We start from the raw sequence: 23,560 nt of genomic DNA, 5'->3' as shown, positions 1-23,560 counted from the left end.
AAAACAACACATTGGCTATGTCTGATAATATCTTTTTCTAGAACTCTTTTTTTAAACTAGACCTCTAACTCTTTTACTAGATCTCTAGTCTATCAATCCTCTGCCAAGAGATGGGAAGTATAAGTCAACAGACTTCTGAAGACATGATTGGTCCCATCATTGATCAAGGAAATAAGTCTTTCAAAGTTGTCCTTTACATTATTTTGATCATTGTGAAAGTTGTTCTTCCAGTACTATTTATTTTCCTATGTATTATTTCACACAAGTCTTCCTAGATTTCTCTGAATCTACTGTAGTAGTAATCTTATAGAATAATATTTTACATTCATATAACATAATTTTTCAAACATTCCTCAGTTTGCCCCTCAGAAGGGCACCCACTTTGATTTCTGTCTATAACAAAAAGAGTTGCTATAATTTTTTTGTATATCTGGGTACATATGTACTTTATACAGTTAGTCTTTCTAGGGTAAATGACTAGAAGTATGACCACACATTTTAAGAGTTCAAGTAATATGAGCAAGAAAAAACAGGGAAAAGATGGTATATCACTAGATTCTGAGACTTGTTTCAGAGAATAAATGTTTAAAAATAGGAAAAGTCTACAAAGGATCCAGAAACCTGAACTAGAAAAAAAAAGGTCTATATTTTCATTAAATATTAAATGGAAATTTGTCTTTTCCTTCAATTATGAATGTAAGTAACAAGAACTCTGAGGAGTCCAATGGGTTCAACAGACTAGCAAAGAATCCCATAACAGAACAAAAAAAAAAAAGTTAAGAATCTCTGATTTAGGGGCAGCTAGGTAAGGTAGTAGATACAGCACTAGCCTGGAGCCTCAGGTACTTAATAATTACCTAGGTGTGTGACCTTGGGCAAGTCACTTAATCCCATTGCCTTGCAAAAAAAAAAAAAAAAAGAATCACAGATTTAAGTGGATATAAAGGGTAAGAATCTATGGGGTCTAGGGAGGAGAAGAGAAAAAGGGGAAAGGAGTAAACAGTAGGCTGAATCAAGCTGAGCACACTGGTGTTAAGTACATTCCTTTCTCATCACTCTCTTTATAGAGCAGACTAGAAACAGAGGAAAAAAGGATAAGACAATAGGATTCAGAAAACAGAAAAATTGGCACTTATAACTGAAGAGAAGAGAAAAGATAGGAAAGCAAAATCCAAAAAAATTGTCTGTAAGAAATAGCTGGTGGCAGAGTGGACACAGCACTGGACCCAGAGTCAGAAAGACTTGAATTCAAATCCAGCCTTAAAAAAATACGTAACTATACCTTGGACAAGTCATTTCCTTTCTCCCTGCCTCATTTTCCATGACTGTGAAATAAATAGCAATTATTTTACAGAATTGTTGTGAGGATCAATGAGATAATATTTGTAAAAGGAGCAACTTCAGGAACTATATAAATTCTTATTCATTTGCCCCATTTGAAAAACACTTGAAAAATATAAATTGCCACAGAGTTAAATGAGGGATTGAAATAAAATATTTTAGATTCAAATGAACTCAAAAGATTAGAGGTATCAGTGATTGAGACAAGGCAACACTCTACTTTCTGCAATCAGTCTTCCAACCTTATCATTCAACAGAAATGGCACTCTTTAAAATTACTATTGATCTCTTAATTGCCTTGAGTCTTTTCTCATTCCTCATCTTTTTTTTTAACCTCTCTACACTTTGATACCGTTGATGGAGCTTTTCACCTTGATAATTTTCTTCTCTAGATTTTCATGATACTTCTTTTTAGTTTTCCTCCTATAGCTCAGTCGCTCTTTCTCTGTCTCCTTTGCTGGAACTTCATCTAGGTCATGCCCACTTAGGGTTCTTTGTCCTGGGTCCTCATTTCCCACCAGTTGCAACCCTTTTGAGACTTCTCTGCCATGCCCCTATGCTGAGTTAGCTTCATCCCTACCTCTGTACTTTTCAATTTCCTTTCCATGATGGAAGGGACTTTCTTTTTTGAATTTGTAAACTCAGGCACAGTATATGCATTTAATAAATGTTTACTGACTGAATCACTTTTTCCTTCCTCTATACTATTTCATTTGGTGATCTTATCCAGCTCCCATGGATTCAGTTAACATCATTATACTGGTGATTAGTGCATCTGATCCAGACAAATCTTTCTGCTGATTTTCAATGTCCAAGTAATTGTTGGACATCTGAAACCAGATATTCACTAGACATCTTAAACTAAACATGTCCAAAAAACAGATTTTTTTCCCCAAAAAACCTTCAACTTTTCCTAACTTGCATATAGATCACTCAGGTTCACAACCTAGCTTGCCATCCTCAACTTCTTACTCTATCTCATCACTATCTCTCACCCTCAGAATTCAATCTACTGTTAAAGTCTGTCAGTTCTTTCCTCTGACACTGCAACCAATTTGGTCTGGGACAGCATTACTTCACACCTGGATTATTGCAATAACTTGCTGATTTATTTCCATGTCCCAAGTCTCTCCTGACTTCTGTCAAAGTGATTTCCCAATAGACCAGTTCTGACCATGTACCAGGTGAGCATCCTCCAGGATCACCTTGAGAATCAAATAAAAAAATCCTCATTGTCCAAAGCCTCATATAAACTGCCTTCTTACCTTTTCAGCCTTCTTATACCTTTTTCCTCTCTCAATCCTCACCCCTCCCATTTGTCATGAAATCTGTAATCCAGGGACAGCAACCTCCTTGAAGTTACTCAAACAAGTCACTTCATTTCCAACTCTAGAATTTTTCACTGCATGTCACTCTCTTTCACCCTCCACTTACCCCACATGCCTGGAATTCCTTGTCTTTTCATCTTGGCCTTTTTGGGTTCTTTCAAAGATCAGCCAAAATACTCCACTTCTAGATAAAGGCCTTTCCTTGTCCCCCTTGATTCTAGTGCTTTTGATACATATAAATTATCAGAAATAAGGCACTTTTGATATAGTGGTATGTTGGCATAAAATAACTTTTGACATATTTTCTTCCCCTTTACATTGCCTAAGTACAGAAACTTGTCTTCTGCCTTTCTTTTTATCTCCAGTGTTTAATGAATGTTTATTAATAATGTTATATTATGTTATTCTACATTATATTTATTACTGACAAGAAAAACCTCACAGATGGAGGAAAGGAAAAATATTAAATATATCCTCTTTTGAACAAAATGATATAAAATCTGTTATTGAACATAAAATGATGTAAAAATTCTGTTAATGAACAGAGGAATTTAAATTATTTTAGGAACCATGTGACCCTGGGCAAGTCACTTAACCTTGCACATCTCCATTCCTCATCTATAAAATGAACTGGAGGAGGAAATAGCAAAACATAAAATGAAAATCATGTTTCTTCTTTTTTTCTTCTTGTTCTTTTTCTTCTTCCTTATTCTTTCTTCCTCTTTCTTTCTTCTTTCTTCTTCTTCATGTAGCCATTCTCTACATGGTCCCCTGAGAGTTCATTTTTCCCAGACTGAAAAAAGAGTTGAAAGGTTTTGATGGCCCTAAAATAGAAAGCCCAAAAAACCTGCTCAGTGCTCTAAGGGAGATAAATTCAGTTGTCAAACTGGAGGACACCTTATGTGTCAAAGTGGAGGATACCATAAACATGAATAACTAGAGGCTTTCCTTGCTCGGTGATCCACTAATTTTTGTAATAAATTAAATTTTTTGATTGTCAGATTGTCCAAGATCTGTATCTTAATGTGTGAAGCCCTCTATAACACTAAAAAATATATCTAGATGGAAAATAGGTATAAAGATAGAGACCTGATCTTGAATTTATAGCCATAAACAACTTCCAAGTAAGAATTTTCCTTCTACCAGTATGGGTAGGCATTTTCTTTGCAGTTTATTGTTTTAGACAGTTGCTGAGAGTTAAGTGATTTGGTGAGGGTCCCACACACAGTATGCATTAGAAGTAGGGTCTGAATTCAGGTCTTCCTTGTTTCAGGGTCAGCTAGCTCTTTAACCACCCATCACATTGTGGATAAATGTACCAAGAATGCCCCATTTGATTTGTTGGGGATAGCAAATGCTTATCAGAGGTATTATAGATAGCTCCAAGATACTTAGTCCAGAATAATTAAAATGATTTTTTATTAAGACGTCTTAATAAATGGCACATTTCTCTCAAGGAGAGAGGGGCATCGAATCCCAGAAATGTTAGGTCTTATATACACTTTGAAAGTCCTTCCCTGTGAAGAGATGATGAAAAAGGATAAAAACATCACTTGTACAAAAATATTCATAGCAGCCCTGTTTGTGGTGGCAAAGAATTGGAAATCAAGTAAATGTCCTTCAATTGGGGAATGACTTACAAACTGTGGTATATGTACGTCATGGAACACTATTGTTCTGTTAGAAACCAGGAGGGATGGGAATTCAGGGAAGCCTGGAGGGATTTGCATGAACTGATGCTAAGTGAGATGAGCAGAACCAGAAAAACACTGTACAGCCTAACAGCAACATGGGGGTGATGATCAACCTTGATGGACTCACTCCATCAGTGCAACAATCAGGGACCATTTGGGGTTGTCTGCAGTGGAGAATACCATCTGTATCCAGAGAAAGAACTGGGGAGTTTGAACAAAGACCAAGGACTATTAACTTTAAGTTTTAAAAAAAAACTGATATCTTATTGTCTGATCTTGCTATCTCTTATGCTTTATGTTTCTTTCTTAAGGATATGATTTCTCTCTCATCACATTCAATTTGGATCAATGTATACCATGGAAACAATGTAAAGACTGGCAAATTGCCTTCTGTGGGAGGTGGGGGGAGGGAAGTAAGATTTAGGGGGAAAATTGTAAAACTCAAAATAAATAAAATCTTTAAAAATCAAAAAAAAAAGGAAGAAAGTCCTTCCCCTTCGTGCTCAATGGCTGGAGTCACAAATCTAATTGAAACATTCACCCCCATTCATTTTGTCACCCTGCTCATTATACTAATGAGCAAGAATAGCTACCTCCTTGAGCATGTGCAGAGAAGGATGAAGACCCAAGGTTAACTCAGAATTAGTTGGGGCAGATCTGACCCAATCTCAGGTTTTGATCAGGTTGAAGTAAGTCTTAACTCACATATCTGCTCATAGACAACAATACAGGCAGACCTCAGTCTTTGTAATGTAAACTAACAATCTCCCTTCATATTCTTGTGGAACTCAAATACCCCCATATTCCTCACAGAGGGGTTGAGTGTCATGGCAAAAATTGATCAGGACATCCCTAAACAATTGATTTCCTCCTCTAGATCAGTTAATGACATTACATTTTTAAACATATTTTACTCATATATTTTTTTATTTTTCCATTGCTTGGAATTTGCTCATACCCTATCTTCTGCTTAAAATGCCTTGTTTTTTCATATCTACCTATCATAATACTACTAATGCTTAAGATCTAGCTCAAATCCTGTCCATTCTTCAAACTCCATGTCTTATTTAAATCCAATTGTGTTTTTTAAGTCTGTCATATTAAAAGTTTTGAGTAAATAAATAAAACTTTTGAAAACCCCAACAATACTTGATGGCTTCTTCTGAACTTATCCATATCACTATTAAATCATTTATTTTAGACTATCATAACTTGCAATAATAATCTATGTATTTTGTATATGTCTTATTTCTCCAATTAAATTATAATCTCCTAGAGACCAGGAAAACAAACCACACAGTATCTAGCATAATTTCTTGTACAAAATGAGTGCTAAAAAATATTTCTGATTAACAAATGAAGAAATGACTGAGTGACTTTGTCCATAGTATTATAATAACAATATTAATTATATATATATAGTATTGAAAATTCATTCAACAGAAATTTGTTGAGCATCAGAATGCAGTCATTACAGACCATGTCTACATGGTTTAACATCTAATAGAGGAAATAAGATGCATATATGAATAGCTACAATTCAAAATAAAATGTGAAACTATAATAATATCATTTCATAGAATTTCAAAAAAGAAAAAATTGCTTCCAGATAGATAATTAAGTTGCACAGTTAAGGATAAAAGACTTCTATCCATTGGTTAATCTAACATCATTTATAACAATGCAAAATGGAAAAGACCAAAATGGTGAGGATTTTACAAAATTAAGCAAAAGTTAAGATACTGTGTTGTCAATAGGAATTAAGTGAATATTTGAAAATGTTATTGAAAACATTGAAAATTCATAAGAACTGGTTTTACAATTCTTCAAGCCATAATGATCATTTTATACTTCATTAATATGACCATAATCATCATTAAAAAAGGCCAACAGGGGACTTCCAGTCAAGATGGCAGAGAGAAGACAGGCACAGTTCTAAAGTCTCCTGAACTTTCCCCATCTACCATATGAAATGAACCTCTTAACAGAAATCCATCCCACAAAACCCAGAAAGAAAAGCCAGGAGAAAAAGCCAGGAGATTTGTCTTCTGCAGCTTTGGGTGAGTTCAGGCAGGTGAATCCGGGCAGGTGCAGAGGGTGGATCAGCCCCAGATCAGCCAGATTGGCAGATGAATTGGAGCCGGGGAGTCTGAGGGCCTGAGAGATGGACCAACTAGATTAGCAGTGGGGCTAGACTGAGGGAGCTTGGGTCTACTAAAGAGCAGAGGCATTGGTTTTGGTGCTGACCCTCTAGAACTTGCCAACAGGGCTGGGGGAGAGTTCCACTGCAGGAGAGCTGCAGACACCATCCCTGGGTTCCTTGAGTCTGAGGAACTCTGAGTCCACACCTCCATTGCAGCTGAGGCCCCTTCCCAGAACAAACAATTGCAGACTACTTCTGCCTCAGTCACAGGTGTGTGAACAGAAGAACCAGCCCAGCTGACAATAAGGAGAGGAATGACCTCACCCCAGGGTAAAGATCACCACTGATTGAAGGCAAAAGGATTCAATAGCTTCAACCCCTCCCTTCAAGCTAAGGGAGAAGGCCTCAATCAAGGTCACAGACACACTAGAGAAAGCAACCAGTACCACCTACTGGCCAGCCAGAAAAATTGCACTCAGTGAGTAAAGCCTCTAGCAATCCCAACACCAAACCCCTGTGAACCAGCCCATCCCCAACTCAAGGTCTTAGCAAAATGAAGAAAGGGTCAGCAGAAAGATGGATCCATAAAAAAAATCCTGGAAGGAAAAGACCCTAACTTAGAGAGACCTAGAACCTTTGAGGAAAATATGATCTGGTTTACAGTACAGAAAGACTCCCTTGAAGAAATAAGGAAGGAGTTTAGAAATCAATTGGAAAAATTGGCAAAAGTAACCCAAGAAAAGATTAATACCTTGCAACAAGAAAACAAATCCTTAGAAAATACAATTGGACAAATATAAAATCAGAATAAATCTCTCAGATCCTCGATAGGGCAAATGAAAAAAGAAAATAATTCTCTCAAAACCTCAACTGGTCAAATGGAAAGCTGTTTCAAAAGTAGAATTGACCAATTGGAAAAGGAATTGCAAAAGGTTAATGAAGAAAACTCCTCCCTAAAAAAAAGAATGGAATCCATAGTAACTAATGACTTCATGAGACAGCAAGAGCCTGTCAAACAAAATCAAAAAACAGAAAAAAATAGAAGAAAATGTAAAATACCTCATCAGCAAAACCACTGACCTCAAGAATAGGTCAAGAAGGGGCAACCTGAACATTATTGGACTTCCTAAAAACATTGAAGAGAAAAAAAAAAGCCTGGACTTAATATTACAGGATCTAGTGATGGAAAATTGCCCTGATATCATGGAACCAGAGGGAAAAGTAGTTATTGAAAAAATACATCGATCCTCTCCAAAAAAAGATCCTAAATTGAAAACACCAAAGAATATTGTGACCAAAATCCAGAACTATCAGATAAAAGAGAAAATCCTGCAAGCAGCCAGAAAGAAACAATTTAAATATCAAGGAGTCACAGTAAGGATTACACAGGACCTGGCTGCATCAACATTAAGGGATCGAAGGGCCTGGAACAAGATGTTTCAAAGAGCAAGGGAGCTTGGAATGCAGCCAAGAATCCACTATCCTGCAAAGCTAAGCCTTCTCTTCCAGGGAAAAAGATGGACATTTAACGATATGGAAGAATTCCCAAAATTCCTGATGAAAAGACCAGAGCTAAATAGAAAATTTGGACATCAAACAGGAGGTTCAAGAGACACATGAAAAGGTTAAAAAAAGGGGGGGGGCAGTAAAAGAAAAAAAAATACTGCTATCCAAGAAGTTGAAATTGGCTATATCCCAGCATGGGGAAAAAGATTCTCATAAATCTTGAGAACTGTAACTCTAACAGAGAGAATATACCTAGCTAGAAGTGATGGACATTCATGACCTATCCATGAGACTGATATCCAGTGGGATGTAACTGGCTTTAACCCCACTTGGGAGAAAGACTCTAATAACTCTCAAGAATTTTAACTCTATTAGATGGAATGTACTTAGATAGAAGTGACGGATACTCAGAATTTTCTATGACTCAGATAGAATGATTTTTAAAAACACTACCTTCTTAAAAAGGGGGACAGGAAGGAGATGGGAGGAGGGAGGGGATTGAATGGGGTAAATCTCATTACATTAAGAGGTACAAAATACCTATGGTAATAGAGGGAAAGAAGGGAGGAGATGAGAAACACTTGAATCTTCTTCTCATCAGACTTGGCTTAAAGTTAACTTAAAAAACATCTAACCTTTTAAGTATTAAAAGTGGAAAGGGGGCGTGGTGATGGAGAAAGGGAGGGGGAGGGGGAAAAGGGGAATTAACAAAAGGAAGGGAAGGGAAAAGGCAAAAAGGGAAAGGGGAAAGAAAGGGGAGGAAGTCATATAGGAGGGCAAACACACTGAAGGGGGTGATATTCAGAAACAAAATACTGGGGAATATAGATAAAGGGGGGAAGGAGGAAAATACAGAGAGAAGATAGCATGGAGGGTGATAAAGAATTAGTAATCATAATTTTGACTGTGAATGGGATGAACTCTCCCTTAAAACATAAGCAAATAGCAGAGTGGATTAAAACCCAGAACCCTACAATATGATTTCTCTCTCAACACACTCAATTTGGATCAATGTACAACATGGAAACAAAATAAAGACTGACAGATTGCTTTCTGTGGGGGGGGGGGGGGCAAGATTGGGAGAAAAACTGTAAAACTCAAAATCTTTAAAAAAAAAATGCAAAACTGAGAAGATATTCAGGCATTGGATTCAGTAAGGCAATCAGATTTTCTGCCAATAGACTTTTGCAGCCTGATGGCCAGCCTGTACATAAACAATTTCTGGACTTCATTAGTTTTCTTTTCTTTTAAATTTCTCCATCTTCTGCAAATGTGTGAATGAAACTAGCCTGTTTAGACAGGCAAAAACAAAATAACATTAAGAAATAAAAAAAAGAAAAAAGAAAAAAGAAAAGAAAGCCAACAGTACTCTTTTCTTTAAAACAAAGAACTAAAAGCAAAGAAGATGGTCATCCATTGAGAAATGGCTAAACAAATGATAACACAAAAATGTGATGGCATATTATTGTGCTATGAGAAACAATGTGAAGAATTCAGAGAAGTATAAAAAGACTTATGACCAGACAAATACATAATGACTACAACAACACAAATAAAAAGAACATTTTAAAAGGGGAAGAGAGGATTGGTGTTTGGTGTTATTGAGCTTTTTTTCCCCTTCTCTATTAAACAACTGATGACATAAAAATACAATTAAAAATGAAGGGTCAGTAACTTTTTAAAGCAGTTCTATTTTGAAACTCTACAAGGATGACTTAAAATTTGCTTTATTTATGCAGCCAAAAATTAATGCAGATTAAATGTAAACCTGATGTAATGATATTCATAAATGGTAATAATAATCAAAGTTCTTGACACATTTATATTAAAGTGCAATTCTAACAGAATTCAATTTAAATACTACATGTCTAAGATGATATGGCTATAATAATATTATCCAAAGCACTGTGGTATTTTATCAGATCTTACCAATTACTACTTGATGAAGTTGCTTTGGTGTCAACATTAAGTTACACTCTTCTCTTGCTTGTGGACTGACTAGACTATGATTAACAACCTATGAGAAATGACAAATGGTTTCTTATATAAAAAATTAATTTTTCAGTATTAGCTTATACTGATTTAAGTATACTTATAGATTCATACTAAACTTACATTTCCTTGCAGGGATTCTGCCTCTTTGGCTACCAAATTTTGAGTACTTAGTAGAGAACTTTCCCTTATAGGCAATTTTACCGGTTCAGTCATCTCTTCAAATAATTGTGTAATTGAAAGATGAGGTGAATTCAGTCTTTCTTCTGGTTCCATGCCAATATCTATCTCATTATCTGAGAGTCTAAATGCTCTACTAAAATGCCAAAAGATGTTAGAAAGTATAGATTCAAATATATATATATTTATTTATTTATTTTGAAATTATTACTAAGAAAATTTAAATTCTCTGCTAAAGAATTAACAGAAATTTTCTGTTCTACTAAATACTTTTAAATATGTCTTCAAATTAATGGGAAGGGGAAATAAATTAAGAATTTCTGACTCCTTAAACTACTAGTTTTTCTCTTCTTATTTTAGGAAGTGTACTTTACCTTTCTAACATTTTCTTCATTTTACGCTTTGCCAATTTCAGAGTAAGGTTAGAATAGTAGTGTTTATTTTCTTTTTTTCGTATTTCTTCCTCTTTAGTATAAGTGTAGTCAGTATCCACATAATTATATCTCGGAACATTTGTGAAAATGGTCCTAAAAAATGAAAATGTCACATCAGTGCATTTTTTTGCCTCATGCTATGTCATGAAATTTGTAATTAGTTTGGAAGATATCAATGTTTATAGGGGGAAATGCTGAAGTACTGCTATATTGTATCCTCCCTGAATAAATTCTTGAGAATAAAGAAATAAGATTACTTGGATTTAGATCTGGTGATAGGAATTTAAAGGAAATAGGATCAAATCTGAATTTTTCCACAAAAGTTTAAAGAAATTATTCTAATGAACAGATTAACTCAATTATAAAATTATGAAAGATATATTTTCTTTAATTTCCCAGTTTTGTGATACTCTTAAGAGTCTTAACAATAAAAAACAATGTATAAATCCCCTGCACTTTCTAACTACACATTTTTGATATGAAGTCCACAGAATAAGAAACAGAACAGGCAACCCCTTCAGCTCCCCTCTTCTTTCCACTTTCCTTTTGTATATAGCCTTTCCTCTACAAGCTTGTGAAAGCAGCAGGGACAATCTTTCTTTTTCTTAATTGTATCCCCAGTGTTTAGAAGAGAGCTAGCATATTGTTACTGTTGTTGCTGTATTGTCCTTTATGACTTTATTTGGGTTTTTCTTGGCAAAAATAAGGAATGGTTTGTCATTTCCTTTCTTAACACCTTTTATGTATGAGAAAACAGAGGCAAACAGGGATAAGGGACTTGCCCAGGATCATACTGTTAGTAAGTGTCTGGGACCAAATTTGAACTTTGAAAAAATGAGTCTTCCTTCCCCAGGTCTGGTGTTCTTTCCACTGGGCTAACTAGTCACCCCCATGGGTACTTAATAAATGTTTATTGAATTGAATTGAAATAACACTAAGGTCTAAGTTAACTGCCAATATTCAGTTACAAGATTTCTCCCAATTTTTATAGATATTTTCACTTATAATATAGAGGGAGAAAATTATGTATCTGGATCAGGATGACCTCCATATTCTGAAAACTTTATTAATCATTGATATTTTCATCCTCCTTTACTTAAGGACAGGAAATGCCCAGAATTACAAAGTTATAATTGCATTAATAGTATTTCCTTATAAGTAGCACTTTAAGGTTTACAAAGCAATTTCTTCATAACAATCCTCTAAGGTACATAGATAGTGCAAATCTTCATCTCATTTCACAAATAAAAAAAATGAAACTGGAGATATAATCAGAGATACAAAGAATCAATCTTTGCCTTGAATTCTGCACTGAACATCCTCTATGACTATGATAAAAACTTGAAATAAGTATACATCCACATGGTATGTGCCTATTTTGATATTAATGATTGGAGGTCATCAGACAAGGTAAGATTGTCCTTTCCAGACATCTTTCCAGAAATCTTATGTAACAAGACAACTTTCCAATCAATATGAAAAATTTTTAAGGATATTCTATTTACACACTCTAAACAAACTTGATTTAGGTAATAGAAGCAAATAGGCAGGTTCTCACAAATGACTATATCTTTACATCATAAAACAATGAAAGATACAGAAAATATGTTATCCCACTATTCCTCAGTGACTATGAAAAAGTGTTTCGTTTAGTAGAAAAAAAAATATTAATTTGAAATTGTTATTTCAAATGCATATATTAGAATTTAAATAATAATCATAAAAGAAAAACGGAATAACTTGTATTACATTTAATTTGGGTTTTTTCCTTATCTTTTTAATGAGTATTTATTTTCACTCCCTCCAATCTCCCAACCCCAACCGAAAAACAAAAGCAAAATCCTTTAAAAAAAAAAGATGCAAAGTCAAGCAAAACAAATTCCCAAATTAGTTATGTTCAAATAAGTACATCTCATTTTGCATCATGATCCATCAATTCTGTGAGAAATTTCCTTGTTCAGAGTTCTCAAATCTTTCAAAGATGTCTATCTTTACAATGTTTCTGTTATTCTAGAAATTGCAATCCCAGTTCTGTTCCTTCTGTATCAGTTCACACCAAAACCTTTGCAGGTTTTTCTAATGTCATCCCTTTCATCATTTCTTATGGCACAATCATTTTCTATTATAATCATATATCATAAATTTTTGCAATTCCCCAATTAACATACCTTTCATTCATTTCTGAGTATTTGCAAATATTTTGAAAGCTAGTCTAAGAATTTTTGTAAAATGTTGCTTCTTTTGCTCTTTTTAAAATATAGACATAGTTATGATGTGTATGATATAGATATAATTCAGTGACTTTTCATGTACTTATAAATTTATTTCTAGATTGACTGAACCAAGCATAGCTCTATTAATAGCTTCATCAGCATTCCTTAATAGTCAATTTCCTGTAGTCTCTCCATTTGTCATTTTCCAGATATAAATGCTGAGTTGCTTTAATTTGCATTTCTTTAAAATTTAGAAATATGGAACATTTTTTTACATGACTGTTTAAAACTTGGATTTCTTCCTTTGCATACTACCTATTTATATCCTTTGATGATTTGTCAGTTAGGGAATGACTTTTATTCTTCTAATTTAAATGAGCTTCTTATATAACTGAGCAATGAGGCCTTTATCAGAGAAAAATTTTAATTAAAATCTTAGTTATTTGTTTCCTTATAATTTTAACTCCATTGAATTTGCTTGTGCAAAATCTTTTTGATATTTTATGTGATTCTTTTTATACCTCATTTGGCCAGAACTCTTGACCCAATCCACAATACTGAAAGGTATTTCCATATATTCTGTTTGATTTAATAAAAGCTTTTTTATCTAAGCCAAATCAAATCAGCAAGCTCTTTATTATGTACTGAGCACTGTATTAAATTCTGAGAAGACAAAAAAGAGCAAAAAATATTACTTCCCATAAATAATTACAACATATAAGTTATAGTCCCCTACAACTTGAAATTGAAGGTGGAAATTGGGGGGCAAAGAAAAAGCCTCTCAAACAAAATAGGTTGGATTTAAACCAAGTCTTGAACCAAATCAGGGAGATAGAGACAAGGAAACAAAGCATTCTAAGAGGATATATGGTGAAAAAGGTAAGAATAAGGAGATGGAGGCTATGTTAAAGAGAGACAAAAAGACTAGCACTGCTAGATTGCAGAGTACTTGAGGGAAAGTGAAATGAAAAAGTAGGAAAAGGCAAGGTTGTAAATGACTTTACAAACAAATGAAAGAGTTTATGTTTAACTTGAGAATTAAAAAGAAGCCATTGAAGTTTATCGAATAAGGAAGTAATATGAACAGACCTGAGGCTTGACTGCTGAATAAAGTAAAGATTTCAGATAGAGAGATTAAGTAGCAATCTACTGAAATGATGATGATGATGATGATGATGATATTTGTCCTTTATTCTTAAAGAAAACCATGTCATCAGGGAGGTGATGCCATGACAAGCAAATGAATTGAATTTGAATGGAAGGCTATCAGTCTCACTTTCTCCTGCAGAACCATCTGAGTCCAGATATGGATCAGGACAACTGGAAATGGTCCTAGATATAAGGCAATCAAGGTTAAGAGACTTGCCCAAGGTCACACAGCCAGTAAATGTCTGAGGCCAGATTTGAACTTCAATCCTCCTGACTTCAGAGTTGGTGTTCTATCCACTGCACCATCTAGATGCTCTATGTCTGCTCTTTGTTCTTGAAGACCACCATGCACAGAAATCAGAATTGAATAAGGGGGTGGGGGTGTTGTGCTAAGTCACCAACCTCTCTTTCTCCTACAGAGCCAAGAATACATGACAAGAGCTTACACCGGGATGGAACCTGTCAGAAAAGAGAAAGGTGTTATGTGTAGGAGACAATACAAAGGTCTGGCTATAAATGGTTTATCAGGGGTGAGTGTGAACAAAAAGTTCAGGATAAGGCTAAAGTCATGAACCTGAATCACTGGCAGTAAGTACAACAGTGATTTCTGTGAGGAATTCTGTGAGAATGAGTTCTGTTTGGGACATGTTGAGTTTAAGAACTCTATAAGGCAAATAATTCAAGATGTCCAATAGGCAGTTTGAATTATGGGATTGGAAGCCTAGAGATTACCAAGCAAGAGAGTATGTTATCTATTTGGATCTTATCATGGTATGTGATGTGCTGGTGTAAACCTAATTTATTTAAGATTACTCCAGTTTTCCTAGAAGATTTTGTCAAGTAATGAGTCCTTAAAAGAGTAAACTGGGGTCGTTAGCTTTATTAGACAGTGGAAAATAAGTTAATATGCTTCTGTTTACTGTGTACCTATTCTGTTCCTTGGGTTGACCTAATTTTTTAGCCTGTATCAATTCATTCTGATAATTATGGATTTCTTCTATAGTTTGAGAAATCTCTACCTGAGCCTTCTGCCTTCTCTTTTTCATTATTTCCCTTAAGAATTTTGACCTTTTGTTCTCCATATAAATTTCATTATTATTTTTTAGCATTAAGACTATATTTTAATAAAGTAGGATAAATTACTCATGAATAATTAATATCTCTTCAAGTTATTTATGTCAGTATTTCTGGACAGTATTTTGTAAGGATATGATTAGGCAATTTTCTGATGAAGAAATTAAAACTATCTATAGTCATATGAAAAAAAAAATTAACCAAATCATTATTGATTAGAGAAACACAAATTAAAACAACTCTGATGTACCACCTATTAGATTGGCTAAAATGATAAAAAGGAAAAAGAAAAATGATCAATATTGAAGGGGATGTGGTAAAACTGGGGTACTAATGTACTGTTTGGTGGAGTTGTAAACTGATCCAATCATTCCAGAAAGCAATGTGGAATGACTGTCTTGTACCCAAAGGGCAATAAAACTGCATACCCTTTGATCAAGCAATACCTCTATTAGATCTATATCCCAAATAGATCATATAAAAGGGGAATGACCCATATTTTCAACACTATGTAAGTAGTTCTTTTTTGTAATGGCACATAATAGGAAATTGAGGGATGCCCACCAATTGGAGAATGGCTGACAAATTGTGGTAAAAGAATGTGATGAAGTATTATTGTTCTGTGAGTATTCATGGCCAGGCTTCAGAAAAGCATGGAAAGACCTCTATAAAATGATGCTTTCATGAAGATGCTGAGTGAAATGAACAGAACCAAAAGAGCATTGTACACATTAACAGCGACACATTGTGTGATGATCAACAATGATAGACTTAGCTCCTCTCAACAGTTTAGTGATCAAGAACTTGTGATAGGGGGCAGATAGGTGGTGAAGTGGGTAGAGCACCAGTCCTGGAGTCAGGAGGACCTGAGTTCAAATCTGACCTCAGACACTTAATTATCTAGTTGTGTAACCTTGGGCAAGTCACAACCCCATTGTCTTTCAAAAACAAACAAAAAAATAAACAGGAACTTGTGATGAAAAAATCCACATAATAATTTCATTTTTAAAAAACTTTTTGTTTTATTTCCCTTTCTTATGCTTTTTTTTACTTTACTGATTCTTCTTTCACAACATGACCAACATGGAAATATGTTAAACATGACTGTACATGTATAACCTATATCAGATTGTTGTGGGGAGGGGGGAGACAAGAAAGGTAGAAAAATGTGGAAATTAAAATCTTACAAAAAAGATGGATATTGAAACCTATCTTTGCATGTAATTAGAAAAAACTAAATAACATCTACAAAAATAAGCATTTTTGTATTGGTATTTTAAAATATTCTGTTCATTCTATAGTTATTTTAAACATAATTTCTTTTTCAGCCTATACCTACTGTATTTAGATATTAATAGATAAAAATGCTTATTGTGTTATCTGATTTATAATCATTTCAATAAATTTTAGTTGACTAGAAAAAGGGGGGATGGAGGGTGGGGTGTTAAGGATGGATGTGGATTCATTTTGGATGAAGAAATCACCAGTTATCTGATTCAGAAGAGTAAGAAAAAGTTTAAATTTTAATTCACAGGTTACTATAAAAAGTTCACACAAGTTCCTACTTCTTTGAAGAAAAGCAAGATAGTGAGTTTCAGTAGAAATAGTGGAATTAAGCAAAGAAAAAACAGAGTTGATGAAGTCATCAAGCACAGCTAAGAGGAAAGAAAAGGGAAAAAAGCCACTGATCCAGCATGAAGATGAGGGTGGGGAGAGTTTGGGGGTTCACATTCCTCCAGAGTAGGCTGCTCTCCAAAGACAGGCAGGCAAGCAGAAATACAGAGTAGAGAAAGGCATGTGGGAGTGGGAAATTATTTGGGGGAATTACTCTTCCCAGAGTGGGCTGGTCTTCCAAAGGAAGTCAAGCAACACAACAGGAATAACTGAGCTTTGAAGGAGGCAGGTAACTCAGAAAGCAGAGATGAAGTAATGAGAGATATGTTGATGAGGGATGGTAGGTCAAAGACTTAATCCTACTAAATAACCTCTCATATCCTTACTTACTATTTATTCCCTCATGGCAGCTGTTGCTACATTCCCATGATTTCTTCAAGTCACAGCAGGATGTAAATAAACTTTTTTGTCCCTAAATATTTCTGGATCAGAGTTGGTCTTCTAAGTGAATTTGTTCAGTCTCTCAAACCCTGAAACTTTTAACCAGTCACAGTTTTCAACAATATTATCCTCAACTAGTCTTTGAAGGTTTTTCCATATGGGGGGGGGGGGGGGATCACCAAAATGATTAAATGCTTCTGCATTCTTCTTCTCCATGACAATCAATTCTTTCCCATCATTCTCATTCACTTCTAACTCCAATTCTTATGCTACTTTTACAATCATATTATTTACTTCTTCAAAGGTTCCATCTTGTGAAATCTACATTCAGAAAAAAACCCTAAGCAAATGTTTTTTTCCAAATTTCTTTCATACAAGTTTTTGTTACACATTCCCATGCCTTAGCAATATTCCAGATAAATATCACAGGACTTATAGAACTCTCTCAATTGTCAAGCCCTTTTCTTCATCCAAAGTTACAACTGAGCAAATATAGTAAAAATTCTTGAAATTCTTGAAATTCTCTATCAATCCCTAGGTTGTAATAATGAAGTATTGATAGGAGGAAAGGTAGACCATTTTAACATTTTCATTAAAATCATCTAGATGGGGAGGGTGACTTGTGGTATTCTCCAAAATTAATAGACTCTTGAAGGAAATGTCATTATCATAACAAAACTGCTTAGGAATGAAGCAGTGTATAAACCTTTGCTCAAAAAAAGATGAAAAGGATTATTCAGGTCTTTGGGGTAATGAAATAATGCACAGGTAGTGGTGTCTTCCTAATTCCTTTCCACACTCTGAGATTTTTCTCAGTCATGCACAAGAACAGGTTAATTTGCAAGTCCCAGATGCATTCCCTCCAAGCAAAAGATTAATTTTATATTTAGAAGTTTTATATCAGTAGTTTTTTCCAAGGTTCAAGATGACATTCTTAGATAAAATAAGACAGCTTCTTCTATATTAAAGATTTGCTCTAGCCAATAAAGACCTTCATCTATCAATTTTTGCAGTAATTCTGGTAACTTCTTTGTTGCTTCAGTATCTGCACTAACAGCATTTCCTGACACTTATAAGTTGGAATTGGAATGCAGATTTCTTTCAAAATTCTTTAGTAAAAACAAATTTGTGAAATGGAAAATTTTAGAAACCAAGAACTGTCCGTATCACAATGGTATATTCTAAACAGACATCCTAAAATTAAATCCAAAAAAACACCCTTTATTTTGAAATTTTTTAAATGAAAATTTCTTCCCTGTGAATATACTGAATGGTGAATTTTGCTTTTTTAAATATATACATATATATATATATATATATATATGATTTATTTTACTTGACCTTAAAAAATAGAATCAGTTGTTGGGGAAATTGCAATTACCTTTCACATAGATACAAAGAAAATCTTTATCAGAACTAATTAGCAATTGTAAAAGGTGAGCCTTGTCCTTAAGAACAGATACAAATATGAATATAAAAATGTCAACTGAAGAAACAAAGTTTGCCTTCCTATACCCATCAAGTTGGTATGCAGGAGGGGCAGCTAGGAGGTGCAGTGGATAGAGCACTGACCCTGGAGTTCAAATATGACCTCAGACAATTACCTAGCTGTGTGACCTTGGGCAAGTCACTTAGCCCCATTGCCTTGCAAAAACTAAAAAAAAAAAAAAAAAAAGTTGGTACCTAGGGTTCAGAAGGGAGAGGATTCCTGTGCTTTGTGAAGGTGTTTAGCATAACTAATAGTGTACTCCTTGTAACAAAATGTCTGATGTCCTGTTTTTCTACTCCATCCAGAGATAGGAGCTGCTCCCTTCTTTGATTGGACAAACTGGAGGAGACTTTTCAGATCCATCCTTCTAATAATAATAAAACCCCTGTTCAGGATTCTAATTGAGGGAAGGGGGTTGTCTCTAGTCAGACCACACACACACACACACACACACTCCAAAAGTGAACTTAGAGAAATATTAATAAATGTATATGTTAAACTAATTCTGTTTTGCTCTTACTTAAGGTCAAACTCTAGATTGTCTGTCCCTTATTAGGACATAAGTTAACACATATCTAATTCAATTACTATTTTTCAAGGCCAAAACTCACATAGGTACCCCTCCCCACTCTTCAATTCAAAGTGTATTAAAGTGACTTTGGAATTTGTTGCTGTTTTACATATTTAATGTCATCAGCATAGTACCTGATTTCCACCTGTGGATCTCCAGACCTGAGGCTAGCCCAGCGGTCATTGGGAAAGGCAATCTGTACATTTTTCTTCAAGGGTCTAGTTAATTGGTGATTGTGGATGGTTGATAATCTTGATTTCAGCATTGCTACTGGTGCAAAGTTTTTGTACTCTCCTGTTTCATCAACAACATATTGTCCGGTGGCATTAGTAATCAGAGGTGTTATACCTTAAAAGGAAAATTTAAAAAGTTAAGTCCATTTAATATCTTTCTAATTTAAACAAGTCATTGCAATTTCCACTGCTCTTTAGCAATTTATTAAACTCAAATTTAAAATTTAAAAATTCCTTCCCTTCAAAAATTTTAGAAACCTCTCATGATTTAACTTCATGAATCTTCAATGATCTACCTTTCATAGACCCTAAAGTGGGTTCGCAGACCCAACTTGACAAAGGATTTACATTGAATCTTCCTCCTCTAAAGTAATAGTTAGTATTGTTTCTCATTCACAGAAGCTAGCTCCATCTCTGCCTTAAAATCTAGAAAATGATAACTATCAGAATTTTCTTCTCCCACAGAGAATGTTATTTCCCAGAAATAATTTTTGTTCACAAATGAAAAAGGTAACCACCTAAGTTCTAAACCTAGACTCAAGTCACATAATACTTGACACCTTCCCAAATATTCCTTCTAACCCCTAATAGACACCCATTTCACCCCAACCAAAGTATCAAGTATAGGAGAAATAGCAAAACTGAAAAGATTTCATCTGCATCAGGGACCCACTCCAAATCTTTTTTTGTGTATGTATTTCTATTTATATGAATCTATTAAATAATTGTATTCTTATATGAAAAGAATAAATTTGATTTACAGGGTTAAAATTATTTAAATTATTGTTAAAAGGTCTTCTAAGTTTTCTCAGTAGCATACCAGGAATGATTTTCATCTCAATTCTTTTGGTGGTAGGTTTACAGATACTAGTAAAACTTAATTGTATTTGATGAAAAGGTTTCACTTTCACTGACTGTAAATCATCTTCTGCCACTAAACCAAGAATATCCATTAATTGCTTTACTTTAAATGTGCCTAGTTGATGTGGCACAAATGAAAACAGCACATTCTGAAAGAAAAAGATAATGAAACATATTTAATAATAAAAGGTTGACAAAAAAAGGGAGAAACTTTTCCTGTGGAATGTTAATAAAGGTTATTTCATCATGACAATTTGAATTTCCTTATAGAGAGAACACTTTCCTTGCCTTTGAGACACTTGTGATAACTCTATGGAATAGATGGTCTTCAAGAAGTAACAGGCTCCTTTTGACTAATCAAACATTTTGCATCTATAATGCATAAGGCAATCTAATAGATATTGGTGATAGAATTACAAAACTGAAAAACAATTTCTACCCTCAAGAGGTTTCCATTCTACATTGAGTGCAACATATTAAAAGATAACTAAATCCAAAATAATTTGAAGAGAGAACACTGACAATTAGGAAGAGTTGGAAAGGCTTCCTGTGGGACATAAAACCTCAGCACAGGGTGGCTAGGTGGTGTAGTGGATAAAGCACTGGCCCTGGAGTCAGAAGTACCTGGGTTCAAATCCGGTCTCAGACATTTAATAATTACCTAGTTGTGTGGCCTTGGGCAAGCCTCTTAACTCTGTCTGCCTTGCAAAAACCTAAAAAAAAAAAACCCTCAGCACAGTGTGGAAGAAAGCTAAGGAGTGTAAAAGATCAAGGTGAAAAGAGTGTGCATTCCAGACATGAGTAACAGCCTATGCAGAAGCACAGAGATAAGAGATCAAATACTAAGTTTATTAAATTGATTAAATTGTCTGAAAGGTATACACTATATGAAGGGAAGAACATGGAATAAGTATGGAAAGATCCGCTAGAGTCAGATTGTAAAAGTACTTTGATGCCAGAGCAAGCAATTAGCATTGCGCTTTTTTTGGTTGGTTGTTGTTGGGGGCGGGGGGAGATTGGGGGGGGTTAGCAGAGAGTTACCTATGTTTTAGAAAGGTTTATTTTGGCAGTTCTGTAAAAGGAATAAAGAAATGGAAAACCAGCAACAGGGACACCAATTAGAAAACTATTCAATAGTCCAGGCAAGAGGTAAAAAGGAAGGGTTTAAACTAGAATGGTGAACTTGTAAGAATAAGGAACAGAAATTATGAGTATTATTTAATCAACAAGACCTAAAACTTGACTGAATGTGAGGCAGAAGGAAAAACCCCAGATGTTTCCAAGGTTGCAGACCTCTGTGGTATCCTCAACAAAAACAGGAAAGAGAAGAGAGAAGATATTTTATTTTAATTTGATTTTGGTGATGATTTGAATCTCATATAGATCTATGGATTAGCAATCTCATTGAATGCACGGATCTATGGAACAATAATTTCATTGAAATGAATATTCCCTTCTATGACACGGGTTGCAAATCCAAGTCTTGCCCACTCTGAGCAACTCTTGAACAGGACCAAGTAGATAGAGGAATTAACAGCTTCTAGACCTGGAAACTCTGCTCCTCTTACTGCATCCTATTATTGCAACAGCATTTTGCCTACACATATCACACTATTAACCCATATTGAGCTTAGAGTCTACTATAACCCTAAACTAAAACTTTTGCTGACAAACTTTCATCTATATCTTTTCCACTTAGAACTTATGAAGTTGAGTTTTTGAACCCAAGTGTGACAGTAATCCTTATTGAATTTCATCTTTCTATGTTTGGCCCAAAGTTCAAGCCTACCAAGACATTTTTGGATCCTGACTAGTAAATTAGCTGAATTTCTGATATTTGTATATTTCACAGGTCTGCCATTTGTGCCATATGTAAGTCATCAATAAAAAATGTTAACCAGCACAAATCTCTAACACATTCCACTAGAAATATCCTCAAGTTGACATTAAACCATTAATTTGACTATTCTTCACATCTAGTCACAACCAATTCCAAATTCATCTAATTGTATGAACATCTAGACCACAAGAATAGCATGATAATTTTATCAAATGCTTTGATGAAAGATAGTTAAACTATATTTACAGTATCTTCATGACCTAGGATCCCTTGTCATAAAAGAACATAAGATTTGTACATCATTTGTCTTTTTAAAAGTATTTCTAAAAATCAGTCTGTCCCTCTCACTACCATTTCCCTATTAACATAAATAAATGAATGAATGAATCATGACTTCAATATGTAGCTTCTTCATCCAGCAAGACAAATTCTCTTTTTAGTCATGTCCAAAACATACGTCACTTTCTGCAAGTGAATGATGTGTTTCATCTTCTTTCTCTTGTATTCATAGTTTTTCAGGACATTATCAGAGTTAGAAAGACTTTCAAAGTTATTTTACTCTTTAATGCATTTTATCATTTTATAAATTTTTCTTTTAGTTCTACCTACTTCATCAGTTCAAATTAGTCTTTTTCAATTTCCTGTGAAATTATCCATTTCATAAATTCTTAATAATTTGTTACATTCATAGACCACAATTTGTTTTGTCATTTTCCAATAGGAAAATATTTCTTTAATTTCCCAGTTTTAACTACCATTAAAAGAGTTATTATAAATATTTTTTAAAATATCGAGCCATTTATTCTTATTTTTCAAAAAAAAAAAAGCTTCTTTGGGATATAAGCCTAATAGTGGTATTGCTAGGTTAAAAGATATACTGAGTTTTATAACTTCCTAAGTGTGGTTCCATACTGTTTTGCAGGATGATATATCAAATTCATTGCTCCACTGTAGTACAAAAATGTACCTGCTTTTCCACAGCCCCTCCAACATTTGTCATTTTTCTCTTTTGTAGCTATCTAATAGGTATGAGGGGAAACTTCAAAGTTACTATAAATTGACTTCACTAATTATTAGTAATTTAGAATATTTTGTAGGATTGCTATTATTATATTCTTTTTTTTTAATTTCCTGCTCATACTTTGAACATTTATTCAATGGAGAATGACTTTTAGTCTTATAAATTTGAATCAATCCCTCATATATCTTGAAAATGAAACTATTATTAGAGAAATGTGTGCAAAGATTTTCCCCCTTGTTATATTTATATTGTATATATGTATAATATAATATATAATGTATATGCATAAATATGTATATGATCATATACTTCGTCTATCTATAGACCTGAAATATAATGTCCTCTATTACTCCTCTAATATTTTTAGGGATCTGTGTAGGTAACGTATCCATTTGGAGTTTTATCTTGGTATGAGTTAATTGTCAAAATCTAATTT

The 23,560-nt window shown here is 34.3% G+C and overlaps 1 protein-coding gene across 1 annotated transcript in view; it reads right to left on the bottom strand.

Annotated features, from left to right (window-relative positions):
- Positions 1–23,560, bottom strand: part of CFAP47 (cilia and flagella associated protein 47) — a 931,170-nt gene that overhangs the window by 842,724 nt on the left and 64,886 nt on the right. The window contains exons 9-13 of the mRNA XM_074210630.1: positions 20,223–20,412; positions 19,304–19,517; positions 10,559–10,711; positions 10,128–10,320; positions 9,942–10,029 (exon numbers count right to left, since the gene is read on the bottom strand). Coding sequence (XP_074066731.1) covers positions 9,942–10,029; positions 10,128–10,320; positions 10,559–10,711; positions 19,304–19,517; positions 20,223–20,412 — 838 coding nt within the window. The remainder of the gene's footprint in view (positions 1–9,941; positions 10,030–10,127; positions 10,321–10,558; positions 10,712–19,303; positions 19,518–20,222; positions 20,413–23,560) is intronic.

Source organism: Macrotis lagotis, chromosome 1, assembly GCF_037893015.1.
Source record: "Macrotis lagotis isolate mMagLag1 chromosome 1, bilby.v1.9.chrom.fasta, whole genome shotgun sequence".
Lineage (NCBI taxonomy): Eukaryota > Metazoa > Chordata > Mammalia > Peramelemorphia > Peramelidae > Macrotis > Macrotis lagotis.
The sequence above is the reverse complement of the archived record's forward strand: the minus strand, read 5'-3'. Positions and strand labels throughout refer to the sequence as shown.